At 43.8% G+C, this 14,286-nt stretch overlaps 1 protein-coding gene across 17 annotated transcripts in view; it reads right to left on the bottom strand.

Moving 5' to 3' along the window:
• Window positions 1–518: 518 nt before the first annotated feature.
• Window positions 519–14,286, bottom strand: part of PXK (PX domain containing serine/threonine kinase like) — an 80,753-nt gene continuing 66,985 nt past the window's right edge. The window contains exons 17-20 of one of the 17 annotated variants that reach the window (XR_014823414.1): window positions 12,861–12,923; window positions 5,866–5,903; window positions 3,335–3,368; window positions 519–1,787 (exon numbers count right to left, since the gene is read on the bottom strand). Coding sequence is in view for 13 of the 17 variants with exons in the window: in XM_003132276.6 (XP_003132324.1) it covers window positions 1,582–1,787; window positions 12,861–12,923 (269 nt within the window). In the remaining 4 variants the exon portion in view is untranslated. The remainder of the gene's footprint in view (window positions 1,788–3,334; window positions 3,369–5,865; window positions 5,904–12,860; window positions 12,924–14,286) is intronic. The other 16 variants (XR_014823415.1, XR_014823416.1, XR_014823417.1 and 13 more) reach the window with 16 other exon arrangements.

The raw sequence follows: 14,286 nt of genomic DNA, 5'->3' as shown, positions 1-14,286 counted from the left end.
GTGTGGCCCTAAAAAGAAAAAAAAAATTAGTCATAGAAGCACATGAATGATAGCTAATTAAAAAAGGAAGAGGGAGTTCCCGTCGTGGCGCAGTGGTTAACGAATCCGACTAGGAACCATGAGGTTTCGGGTTCGGTCCCTGCCCTTGCTCAGTGGGTTAACGATCCGGCGTTGCCGTGAGCTGTGGTGTAGGTTGCAGACTCGGCTCGGATCCCGTGTTGCTGTGGCTCTGGCGTAGGCCGGTGGCTACAGCTCCAATTCAACCCCTAGCCTGGGAACCTCCATATGCCGCGGGAGCGGCCCAAGAAATAGCAACAACAACAACAAAAAAGACAAAAGACAAAAAAAAAAAAAAAAAAAGGAAGAGAACCTTGTTAGCTCTTATTGAGAGGGAAAATATGACAAAAGAAAATAGGACAGGTGGGAAGGAAACTTTAGGAATACTGTATGGATCTATTCACACAAGGTACTACAAAAACTTGTCATTTAAAATATCTAGCTAAGCTACAAACAACGCATTTTCTTGACATGGTTTATTTTAATAAAAAATACAGCTGAATATTTATCACAGATTACATGAAACTATACACAATGACATTCTCTGCATAGTAACCAACACTGATGTGTATAACTTGAATTTTTAGATGGATTATTTATAATCCTTTAAAGTGCAATTTAAGGGTTTAAGCAAATCATAAAGGATCTTTCTAATAAATGAGGAACATTAAAAAGATGATATATTTGAATAAATCTTTTCAAAGAACTGATTTCTATAGATGGCAAATTTACTTGTGTTGTAATATCCCCCCTCCCCCACAAACCCCAAACTTGACTTAATTGCTGAGAACAAAGAAGATCCTCTAGTTGGAAAAAGCTTTTCCTGATGTTAACATTGTCTGTTCAATTCGTACTAACTAAAAGGAACTAAGACTAGAATAGTTGCTTTAGCAGCCCTGAGTTCTATAACCACAATGGTGTTCCTGTTTGAATTTAGAGAATGTTCATGAACTTTCCCCGATTCTGGGGGAAAATGAAGAACTCAGTTGCTTCTCTGACTCAGCGACTTAACTATGCTTTGGGCTACAGTGTTAATGTCTAAGATGAAATTAAGGTAGCAAAAATGGGAGTTACCTAAGAAATAACCAGAAAATGCTTTAGAGAAATGAAGTATGAGAGGAACATTTCTAGGAGCTGTCTAACAGGATAAGAGGGGTTGCAACACAAAGGCCATTCACTGCTGTGACTGAATATTGTCATTGTTTTTTTGTCCATTTCCTTCAGTTGCTGGAAATAATTGATTCTAACATGCTGCTGCCCCCAAAAGATGCCCATTAGAGGATGAACAGGACTCCTTTAAAATGGTAATAAAGGAGCAAAATATTTCTTAAGGCAGCATTGCCAGCCCGACTTTATTCTACTTGAAGAATACTTCCTTCTTGAAAAGCCCCTTACATGAGCATCTGCACAATCATATGTGGCTGTACTGGCTCAGCAATTATTCATCCAGAAAGAGGGTACTTTAGGGGTTTGAGGTGGAAGGGAAAAAAAAGAACTTTTCCCTCCAAGTGTAAACAAGAAGTTTTAGCCGATCTTAGGCGCGCTGTGATCACAGGTTTCGGCTTTCCTCAAAGTTCCTTTTTGGAAATTCTGGATAGAGCTGAGTAAGGCCCCTCGGCCCACGCCATTCACAGCCTGAGGCGGAAGTCGTGTGGGAGCCTCAGCGCTCGCAGGAGGCAAGGGAGCTGCTGGTGGTGGAGGTGGAGGAGGTGGAGGTAATGCGGACATCCCTGTAGAGGAAAGCGGACAGTCAGTGTCTTTCTACACACACTGCTGCTCAGCCCTGGACAGAAAGCACTAGAGAGCAAACGTTTTCCCTCAGAGGGACCAAGATACCTAGTTCTGTATGATTTTTTAAAATACTAAACAAGAAAACTAGAAGCATTAAAGGGGAATTGATTAAAGGTTGCCATTTCTTCCAAATAACAGTCACATGAGAAAAGACCAAACGAAACCACAGATTACATGAAACTGTACATACTGACATTATCTTCACACAGACAGAGCTCTACTTCCATTTCCAAATTTCAATAATGATCCCCCACCCAAAGTTCCATTATTTACTTTATCCAGGTCCCAGATAGCTCTACCTACTCCTGAGCTAGCAATTAAAGACAGATATTTGTATGCACAGAGCTGAGCTACACAAATACCATTACTAGTAAGGGATGAACAGTTTTTAGCTGCTCTAACACACACAATATTTGAAGGACGTGATTTAATATAAAATGACAAACTTGGGATTCTCAGCAAGGAACCATTGTCTGCTGGGTTGTGGGTTCCCCAGGGGCATTGGTCTTGAACAATCATTTCCTATTAGGTTGCATGAAAGAAATATGAAATGCTAATGACTGTTAGCCATGCACAGCAAGGGGCAGAGGGCTTTCTCTCACTGCGATGGTATTCTTAAGGAGGAGTCTTCCTCAAGCACCCTTCTTCTCACTGTGGCCCTGCCCAGGGACAGGATAGAACTACGCTAATCCTACACCTTTCACTAAAGCATCTGGGGAGCCTGGAATGTTGAGCTCCATCCTGGTGGGCAAGGAGAAGGAAATTGGACAAGTCCCTGAAACTTCCTTTAGCTTCCAGGCACATGCACATTTGGCATTTGAATTTTATAGATTTTTTTTTTTTTTTGTCTTTTTAGGGCCACACCCGAAGCATATGGAGGTTCCCAGACTAGGGGTCTAATCGGAGCTGTTGCTGCTGGCCTATACCACAGCCACAGCAATGCCAGATCCAAGCCACATTTGTGACCTACACCACAGCTCACGGCAACACTGGATCCTTAACCCACTGAGAGAGGCCAGGGATGGAACCCGCAACCTCAGGGTTCCTAGTCAGATTCGTTTCTGCTACACCACAATGGGAACTCCAAATTTTATAGTTCATTTTGAATCAATGAATGAATTGTTCTCTTGGGACAAAATAAACACTAAGTACAGAAAAGGCCTTGCTTGAAAGAACTTGCCTGTGATGCAGTTAGTTACCCCACTTCCTGTGAACCCTGCAGCTCCCTGTGACCCCATGTCTCTGCTTCCAGCCTTATCCTGTACCCTGTCCTAGCGCTACTCCAGCAAGCCATTCTGCTAGGTGGCTCCCTGGTTCCTCAAACTGCTACTGCGCTGTGATGATAACAGGTAAACATACCAGTCACTTCTTAAGTTGATATGGACAAGTGGTCAAGATCATCAATAAAATACTTCAGTAAGTGCAATTTTTTAGCAGGTATAACAAGCAATGGTTAAAGTCTTGTATTTCATAGAAAATGACTTACCTTCCTTTACATCTTTTACCCAAACCTAAGGCAGCTGAAATTAAAGAATCACATAGATATACACACTCATGCTCTGCAATCTTGGAATTATTAAACAATGATAATATAGCAATAAAAATAAACATTAAATACAGACAAATGAGCAAAATGTAACTTTTATTGGTTCTATATAATAACAACTAATGAATGAAGTTCTATTACGTTTTATGCCAGGGTGGATTATGAGAAAATGCTCCTGGCTTTACGTCACAGGGTTACAGAGATTAAAAAAAAAAAAAAGACTTCAAATCGAAAGTGACTGTTGAAATGAGAAAAACAGGGAGAATAAGTATGTAATGTAAGCACTCCTCGGAAGCAGTTTCGTGGAAAGTGACCAGTGAAATACGAGGAGGAGTGGAGATGGTCTCAAAAGGCTCCTGGAACCCAACTTCAGAGCCTGGAGGACTGAGTGGGCGCCAATGCCCTTCCAGCTGCCCCCTTCTCTCCCCGGCACACTCACCCAATGGCCAGAAAAGGGCAGCGGAATCTGGACTTGACATCCAGGGCCCAAAGGTACCAGAATGAGCACCAGCATTTCTGCCTCCCAGCTTTGTGGTTTGACCCCAGCAGAATCAGTGGGTTAGAGAAGAGAAGACAGACTGGGCTGCAACAGCACTTCATTCTACTAAGGGTGCAGAACTGGCCATCCAGAGACCAGCAACCCTTCCAGCCCAGGATTCTGGGAGGCTAGCAAGGGGCCTTAGAAGGAAGCAACCCTTGACTGTGGCCTATTTACCAGGCACTCAAAATTAAAAGTTCAAATTCACTACCAGAATTTGGGAATTGGGGGTGGTGTTTGGCAAATGGATCTTCATTTTCCAAGTAAAGGTTGAAATTGCTACCACTTTAAATGAATCTCTTTGAATTCATTCATTCAGGTCGGTAGCATAAATAAAAAACCTGTCCATAGTGCCACAGGGTCACCTGTACCTGTAAAGCAAATGGGATGCTGAGGGATGTGTGAAAAGAGAGGCTGCTCATCAAGGGGAAAGAGCAAGGTCACCTGAGGTCCCCTCACAGAGGGATGGACCCATCAATCCTAAAGGACCCAATATCCCAAGAGGTCCACCTTTTCTCACTGGGCCTGTGACAACTAGGAAGATCTTGATAGGTATGTTTAGGGCAAGAAATAGTTCAGAACCTCCTGAAAGGGGAGAAGAGGTCCAGGGTCAGAAGGTCAGCACTGGAGGAGGTAAGAATACAGACCCGGGGACTCATAGTCTGATTACAGGCTCCATTGATTTTTTTTGGTTTTCCTTCTTGCCTCTTCTATGGTCCATAAAAACTCCTTTAAAGGTTCATTAGGGCTTAAGCTACAACACAACAGTAATGATGTGAGATGGGGGAATGTTCAGATGTGGCTCTCTGGCCTGTGACAAACCTAGGAGCAACTGCCTAGTGCCTGAGCTCCCAACTCCCTACATGTGAGTGAGCCCCCGCCTACTCCAGAGGTCTCCCACAGTCCTCATCCACAGGCCTCAGACAAAACCAGAAAGATTCCATTTTAGACCGATTGCCAAGTGAATTCACCCAGCTTTGAAAAATATCGGCCTGCAACAACCCAGGGTGAGAGATGCTCCAAAACAGCTCATTTACAGTGATAACCAGGTCAGTCTTGACTTCTCCAATCTCCCCGTCTCACAACCCTGAGAGCCAGCTATTCCACCTTCCTGAGAATCCCAGACGGGGCCTGGCAAGCCAGTGGGGCCCTGGGACAGGCCACAGACATCTGCAGCAAGAGAGTAGGTTAGATGCAGGGAGGACTGCTTTGCCAGAAACATCCTCACCAGCCTCGTGGAAAGGACGTCTGAGGGTCCTCTTTCCTTGGGCCAACTTTGACAGTGGGTGCCATCCACTGGTGTGTGGAGGGCTGAGTTCCTTTGTAGTCCCCACACACAGGAGAGGAGGCCAAGAGAGAATGAAGCGACACTGGCCCTAGAATCAGGCGGCCCCCAGCTCTGGGGAACTGTCTTCACATTTAGCTCAGAAAGTTAGGGAGGCTGTACTCATTCCTAACTCAAGCGTTATTAAAATGCTTACAAAAGAACTGTTTTTCCCTACTGTCGGGTAGGAAAGCCACTAAGCTGCCTTCCTATGACTAAGAATGCAACTGCCCAACTCCCTTTCCCCTTCGTCAGAGGAACACTAGGAGCCAACATTTTTGCAGAAATGAGACTTTGAGCCAGTTTCCAAAATTAAAAGATAGCAAAATGCCATGCAGTTGATTTTTAGGTTTCAGAGCTATATTTTAAAACTAAAATCAGAGGGAAAATGAAGATTTTGAAGGTCGTGATGAAAATGAAATGAATGTAAATGAAGTCACTTGGGTGCTTTTTAAAGATGCTGTATTTCATTTAAATAATTCAGATAAGGAAATTGTCTTGAATCTGCTTTCCCATTTGTTCAGCATTTCAGTTAGCTAGACACACTGGGTCCCATTTCACATACAGAAACAGAGCATCTTTAAAGTTAGAAAAATCAGTATAGCTTACTTTACCGAAAATTCACGATCAAAATGGTGCATGCTCTACTGAAAACGGCAAAGAGAGAAAGAGAGGGGACACAAGTCATTATTCAGATTTTAGTGTAATTTAATCAAATAGAGACAGTAAAATATTAGTCTGAATCACATGCTGATTATTCTCACTGTAAAACTCAGATATACTTAAGCACCAGAAGCACTGTTTGTAAACACAATTGTGACTGTTTTAGAACATGGCAAACATACTGAGTAACCAATGAGTCACTTTCCGCTGCCTTCTTTCTCTTCTTTTTTCTGAGCCAGTTAGATACTATTTCTAGTTATTTACAAGAACAACACTCACTTTAGAAGATCCATCAAGGTTTTTTCTATCCTGAAAAGTGGAATGGATACTGGGAGTGTTCCTAGTTCTATTAGTAAATAAGGATAACTTATCAAGAGGGGAGAAAAATTAGAACTCACCACTTTTCAAGCACATCTTCTATAGTCTAAAATGCAGACCTGTCTTTTTAAAGTCAGGAAGAGCAAGAGCACAGGGAAGGAATGCCCCCACCCCCCAGCCCCTCCCTGCAAGGCGCTGGTGTTTAAAGGCTGAATAGCACACTGAGTTAGCATTAGCTTACTTAAGGCTACAAACCCTCCCCCCCGACCCCCACCATGGTCTTCTTTTTAACTGCTAGATTCCAAGTTAACTGGGAATCCCATCCTCTGGGGAGGGGCTGGGCAGCTGACCACTGACCAGGGGCAGCTCTGGGAGGATGCTGGGGACATGGCTGGCCCCACCCAACCCCCAGCAGCTGATGCCCATGAAGAGGAGCTCATATACTCCTTGGAAGCCAGGAGGAGGGCTGTGAGCTGGCAGGAGAGCAGAACCAACATGCTGTTCTGAGAAGTACTATGGGGCAGAACTGTTTATCTGAAACATGGTGACCCCTTTGTGTTTGTGTGATTACAAGGAAAAGAGGTAATTTCTGTGGCCAGAGACCTCAATTTTGAGCCTAAAATGGGTTTTAGACTTTGACCTGGTTAGATAAATTCTGGAATCTCCAGCATCTAAGTGAACTCATCTCTGTTCTTATGCCTTATTCTTTTTTCCCCCCAATTTTTTTAAACTGAAGTATGGTTGATATACAATATTATATAGGTACAGGTATACAATAGGATTCACCATTTTTAAAAGGTTATACTCCATTTATAGTTATTATGAGATACTGGCTATATTCCCTGTGTTGTACCATCCTAGTAATTTATTTTATATACGACAGTTTGCGCTTTAATTATTCTTAACGCTCCTTCCTGTCACTCTGAGCCCCCAAGGCCATGTTTTCTCTATTCCAGCTCTCCAGATATCCAATGCCCCTTTCTCTCCACTCATTCTCACAGACAAGTTTTCTGCAAACTTCCAGCTCTCTCACTTCAAAATTATTGCTTAAAATTATAAACTGCAAGCAAGAAGGGGTAGAATTCTCTTGTAGTGCATTCACTGCTTATTACTTGATAGTACTTTACTGCTTATAAAACCCTGTTGTGTACACTGTCTACCTCATAAAGACCGGGAATTCTTTTATTTTTATTTTTAAAATTTTGTTTATATTATTATTTGTTTTTTGGCCATGCCTGTGGCATGTGGAAGTTTCCATGCCAGGGACAGGACCCGAGCCACAGCATCAATAATGCTAAATCCTAACCCACTAGGCCACCAGAGAACTCTAGGAATTCTTTTATTTATTTTTTACTGTTTTGTCTTTTTGCCATTTCTAGGGCCGCTCCTGCGGCATATTGGAGGTTCCCAGGCTGGAGGTCGAATCAGAGCTGTAGCTGCCGGCCTACACCAGAGCCACAGCAATGCAGGATCCGAGCTGCATCTGCAACCTACACCACAGCTCATGGCAATGCCAGATCCTTAACCCACTGAGCAAGGCCAGGGATTGAACCTGAAACCTCATGGTTCTTAGTCGGATTCGCTAATCACTGAGCCACAAAAAGAACTCCTAGGAATTCTTTTAAACAATAGTTTCAAAAAATGGAAATGATATGTCCAAAGTCACAGTTGGAAAGTGAGGGAGCTATGCCCCAAGCCCAGGGTTTCTGATTCTTCCTACAGGGATCTTTTCTTTTCCTATTTTTTTTTTTTTTTTAAGACCACAACTGTGGCATGTGAAAGATCCCAGGCTAAGGGTCAAGCCTATGCCACAGCCCCAGCAACGCCAGATCGGAGCTGAGTCTGCAACCTACACCGCAGCTCAGGGCAACGCCGGATCCTTTCACCCACTGAGTGAGGCCAGGGATTGAACCATATCCTCAGTGATCCTAGTCGGATTCTTAACTAGCTAAGCCACAACAGGAACTCCAGGGCTCTTTTCATGCCAGCCAAGCACAGTATTTAGCAGCACAGGCCTGCACTGCACCCAAGAGCAGGTACTCAGGAAAAACTGGACAGATAAGCAAAGACAAAATCAAGTTTGAATCCTGGTTCTAGTACCCCCACCTGTGTGACCTTGGTCAAAATACTTTAATGCCACTAGAATATCAATTTCTTTGTCTGTAAGCAAAGCTGTAAGTATAATCCATGCTCAATGGATAGGAAGGTATTCATGAGGATTAAATAAAACAGTAACTATAAATCACTTAGAATGGTACCTAGCACAAAATATGCACTCAAAAGATGTTAAATATGAGTATTAAAAATAACAACAACAATAACAATTTGGGTCTTCTGCTTACTAAGCTTTCCAGAAATACTTTTTGCAAAGCTTTAACACACACACACACATGCACAAAAGCAAGGCAACAGGTGTGTGTTTCCCAAGGGAGGACAGGAGCAAATATTTGTGTGTGTAAATTAGGACCTTCTAAACCATTCAGCTCTATGACTACAGAGTGTAAACACTAGTTGATGACACCGACCATGAAATATGTTGGGAAAAAGTATTTGAAAGAATGACCTTCTAGAGACAGGAAACATAAACATAGCAGAAAAGAAAGTGCTAGGAATGTTCTTGCTGGGGAAAAAAAAAAAAAAAAAAAAGAGTTTTAAGGAATCCCATTGTACTCGATGGAACCACCAGTAGACTTAGGGAAATGATACTTCTCCCATCAATTTGGTAAAGATTTCAAAAAAAGGCCCCACGGCAGGGAGGTACAGTAAAAATCAAGAGAGGTCCTAGTCCCTACACAAAAGCTGGAAAGGGCTCATGAGAGTAAGACCCCTTCTCTTAGAAAGGAGTCACTTCTGCCTCAACTGAAAATAACTGAGTTTAAGACCACCCTCGGCTACCATATGAACGTGCTTAAAATCAATGCTTCAGTAAGAAAGGCAATGCTGTCTAACTAAACTTGCCTAAGTTGATCTATTGCTGAGAAAACTGCCAAAGGGCAGCGTCCACAGTGGGTTTAGAAGATGTTTTATGAGAAGGAAATTTTTTGTCTTTTAAAAATTTTTTAGCTGTGCCTGAGGCATGCGGAAGTTCCTGGGCTAAGGAACGAACCCACGCCACAGCAGTGACAACACTGAATCCTTAACCTCTAGGCCACTAGGGAACTCTCCTTTTGCCTTTTACAGAGGAAGTAACCAAAATCCAGACACGGAAAGTGACTCATTCAAGGTTTCCCAGTAACTAACAGTGTACTGAGAGCTTACTGTATACCAGGTGCTATTCTAACCCCATAGGCAGGAAACTCTCTGGATCCTCTTAATAAATCGACTAGGCAGGTACTATAATAAATAGTATAAAGGATAATAAAAGTATAAAATCCTCATTAACCGATGAGAAACCTAAAGCCCAGAGAGGTCAAGTGTCTTATCCAAGGTCCCAGAATCCTTGGGTGGTGACCCTCAAGTTTAGATTCCCCAAGCCTCCCAGATTAACTTGTGTTTGACATAACTACCTTTAGCAGGAATTCCTTTTTTTTTTTTCTTTTCTTTTTTTTAGGGCTGCATCTGCAGCATATGGAAGTTCCCAGGCTAGGGGTTGAATTGGAGCTGCAGCTTCCTGTCTGCACCACAGCCATAGCAACACTGGATCCAAGTCCCATCTGCGACCTACACTGCAGCTGTGGCAATGCCAGATCCTTAACCCACCGAGCGAGGCCAATGATCTCTCACGGACACTATGTCAGGTTCTTAACCCACTGATCCACAATGGGAACTCTAGGAATTCCTTTTTAATACTAGCCCTTAAAAATGAAGAATTTTTCTTCCTTTCTTGAGAAAACTGCATTTTATCAAAAAGCTGAAAGACATTATCCTTGACCTAGTTCTCAGATAAATCATAAATCTGGCCTAGAAGTAAAAGACATAAACTGGAGTAAGTGTGATTGCAGCAAAAAGATGGGCAGTGGGCAGAGAAGTGGAAAGAAAGATGAGCCCAATGAGAAGCCCAGCCTCCTGTCTTGGGGAGGAAGGACCAGTCTAAGCAGGGGCTGCCTGGCCAGAAGTTGCCACTCCTAGGTGGACAGCCTTGCCATTACCCACCAGAGACCTTGAGGGCAGAGCAGGTTCAAGCAAATCTACCCAGAAAGATTTAGCGAGCCTCTGCTATGGGTACACCTGATCCTAGCTCCCTGTTGCCTTGTACAGAAGTTCAAGATGTTGCTTGGTTGGTGGACTAGTTTTTTGGGTGGAGATTCCCTATTTAGGAAGGGAACTATTAAGAGAAAAAATTACTGTGTTTGGACCCGGAGGAAAGTGTTTGTTCAAATCGTATCTATCATTTTGGAGCTCCTGGGAGGTGCAGGCAATGTGACTCCACGCAGGCTGGGGTCTTGTTTGTTTGCTCATCTCTGGGGTCCAGGACTTAGCACAGTGCCAGGCACACGGTAGGCTCTCAATGAATGCATTTTGAGTAGATGAATCAATAAACTCACTGTGGGTAACCCATTTAGGGCCCAAAATGGTAAGTTGACATGCAAATGCTAGCTGTTTTGTTTTTGTTTTTGTTTTGCTTTTTAGGGCTGCACGTGCAGCATATGGAAGTTCCCAGGTAAGGGGTCAAATAGGAGCTATAAATGCCGGCCTACACCACAGCCACAGCAATTCGGGATTCGAGCCGCATCTGCAACATACACCAAAGCTCACAACAATGCCAGATCCTTAATCCACTGAGTGAGGCCAGGAATCGAGCCTGCATCCTCATGGATCCTAGTTAGGTTTATTAACTGCTGAGCCACAAAAGGAACTCCTAGCTGGTGTGTGTGCGTGTGCATGTGCGTGTGCGTGCTGTTTTAATTTTTAAGAGCTGCACTACAATAAATGCCCAGCAGAGGTCAGAAAACAGTCTCTGGGGCTGAGTCAATAATTTCAGCAACAAAATATTAAAGGAGATAAAGGAAAAGAGGGAGCCAGTATTTGCTGGGTACCACTCATCTCTGCCAGGCCTCGTGCCTGAGGCCTCACATGTTTCCCTGTGAATCCTTACAACTGTCCTTCAGGATAGAGAACTATCCCCCAGCTGCTCCCTCTCACCTCAGATGAAATTTTTTCTAACAATTACTCTAATTATGAAAGATTCCTCTTTTTCTTCTCATTCTAAAAGTTACCTCATCTCATGCAAACTTGCTACTGTTTGAAATACCTCCCACTGGGACCTCAGGTAAATTAGAGGATTCACGAAAACTAATCCCAATAGTCAGAGTTCCCCAAGGCATTTAAAACTGAGAAGTGGCAGGTAACTTCCTGGGACCACATGGAATGTACACAGTGAGGTACTCTGCACTGCCAGACAGACACCTTGTGTGTTAGAGTCTGTGGATTCTTCCTTAATTATGTCTAAGTGGTGTGAAATTAATATCCTATCTTCTAGAAAATGGCTCAACATCATCTGGGCAGTGGCTCTTGAGAAATTTCTAATCAGCCTATACAGGTCACCTCTACAAAAGATAGAGAAATCTATTTTCTGTCCTAATCAATATTTGGGGGCTTTCCTATAAAACCTGCTGGCAAAGTCAGACGGGAAACAGAATATTACCCCCAAGAGCCAGGTACTTTGCTATCAGAACAGGTCCTGGCCCCAGAACACTCCACAGAGAACCACTAGTAAGCAGCCTCAGCCAACAAGGAGACCCATCAGCTGGATGCAAGGCCTTCAGACCAGTCCCCTTACACATGTTTGTCGTTTGGGCGAAGGTAAGTTAGAAGCATCTGAGAGCAGTTAGTAATGCTCTTGGTAGCGCTTGGGCACCACTGCAAGCCTTAATGACTATGGTGTCATCTTCTCATAAATCAACCCCAGCCAAGGACTCTCCCTTCAGAGAGCAGCAGCAACTCCTTCAGGCACAGACAAAGGCTCCGAGCAGCAGAAGCAGCCCCTGAGACAGCCAGACATCTGGTTCACTTAAGAAGGGGAAGGAGGTACTGACACCCAGATGGGTTTTGATGGGGCTTGCAAAATGGTTAGGAGAGAGGTATTAGTTTAAAAAGGAAAGAAGTGGCATGAGGCCACTCTACAGAATTAGAGATTATTTTTATAATACTTTTTTACATTTTTTCAAACAAAACTTCTAGTATCTGATTCACAAAGGTGAAACAAAATATTCAGATGATTAAATACAGAGCACAAATTATTAGGAAATCAGAAGCTCGGTGGGGATTTCACTCCTATACCTGGGCATTTCACCCATTTTGCTCCGTGGCAAACCGACATTATGGCTGGGCTCCCTGAGGAGACAGTCCTGGCAGGACAGGGGCCCTGGTGGCAGCACGACTGTTTTGTTCAGCTGAACATGTACAAAGACAAGCTCAATCTAAGGAGCCCTGCATGTGGCTTTTCAGGAGAGAGAGCCAGCTGGAGTAGGGGTGCTGAGTGGCCCTGAAACCAACTATTCCTCTTCCCATGAAATCCAAGTTGGAAACCCAGACACTCTGCTCTCCCAAATGACACTGCTCATTTGCACTCACAAGGATTTCTCTGAAGTGTTTGGACCAAGATGAGAAAAGAAATATCTCCACCTCTCTCCCCGTTGGTGGAGAAGGGGAAGAAGGGAGGTCACTCTGCCTCCATCACTAACCTGCTGTAGAGGGTGGTGTTGGCGATGACGGGGATGTAAGAGGTGAGCTGGCCCCAGATCCTGCTAAGAGAAAACAAAGAAAAACCCTCATGGGGACCAAAGAAAGACACTTGGAATTTGGCCTGGACTGGGACCCACTACCATGACTCAGACCCACCACTGTCTGAGAATCTGCACTTGGCTTAGTCTGTAGGCCTTGTGGTAAAAGATGAGGTGGAACAGAGAATTCAGGGACTCGACCCAGTGACCACAGACTTCCAGCACAGTGCAGGGCTTCCTTCCCCAGGCCTCGTTGCATCCTGCTGCTCTCCACAGCCTGCCTGGTATGAAGCCAACTTTGCACAATCCAACGGCTTAAGCAATTGGGTGCAATACCTCTTAGGTTCAGGGACCCAACCCCTGACTTGGATAATGAATGACAAATGACCATGCCACCACAGTACAAGTGACAGAGGAGTGCAGAGCAGTCTGATGAAAGCCTCTCCAAAGGAAGCAAGAGTTCCCACTGCACCCACTCAGCAACAGTCTCTGCAAAAGGTCCGTTTTACCAGTTGGCACACTCAGTTAGACAAGATCAGCCTATTCAGTTTGTGGATTTCCCAGGCCTTTTCTTACCTGAAACTCAGTAAATATCCTTATTTACCTTAAAACAATGTGTATATTCCCACATGTTGCATGCTTTTTCTGGAACTAGTAAATGTGTTGCATTTCTTTTTTTTTTTTTTTAGGGCTACCCTATGACACAGCCACAGCAATGCCAGATCCAAGCCACATCTGCGACCTACACCATAGCTCATGGCCATGCTGGATCCTGAACCCACTAAGTGAGGCCAGGGGTCAAACCGGCATCCTCATGGATACTAGTTAGATTTGTTTCCACTGAGCCACGGTGGGAACTCCATGTGTTGTATTTCAAATATTCCCACATTCCCAGAATTTCATCCATTGCTCAGAAATCCCCAGAATACATCCTCCTGGCCTGACATGGAAGTAGCCCAATGAACAAACAGAATTTCTTACAAAAACCCCCTCCCTCACAAGGAAGTCCTATCAAAGGGTTATCAAGGCTCCTGGGAAGGCTGTGACCAGGCCATAAGAGGCCTTCCAGCACCAGCTCACCCACTATCCACAGGACATTTGGGGCATAGTATGGACACTGAGCACTGAGAGAAATGTCCCACTTAAACTGCATCTCCCTCCAAAGTATGCAATATTCTCTCACCTCTCTATAAAACATGAGAGTCTTTTTGCTGAAAAAAGAAGGTAAAATTCAACCCACCCTGATTTCATACAGCTTTATAGTGCTAACCCAGACTTTAAAGGGGAGAAGGTTTGAACTTGAGATTCCAGTGGGTCTGGTGATGACACATTTCTATCACTCTGTTTTTCTGAACTCTTTGAGGTGGTGTCTTGGAGTCCTTGGCAT

Source organism: Sus scrofa, chromosome 13 (assembly GCF_054392235.1).
Source record: "Sus scrofa isolate SSC_HxYL_T2T_F1_AM1 chromosome 13, Sscrofa_HxYL_maternal_Yorkshire_Landrace_v2.0, whole genome shotgun sequence".
Lineage (NCBI taxonomy): Eukaryota > Metazoa > Chordata > Mammalia > Artiodactyla > Suidae > Sus > Sus scrofa.
Note: the sequence above shows the minus strand (reverse complement) of the source record. Positions and strands in the feature narration are given on the sequence as shown.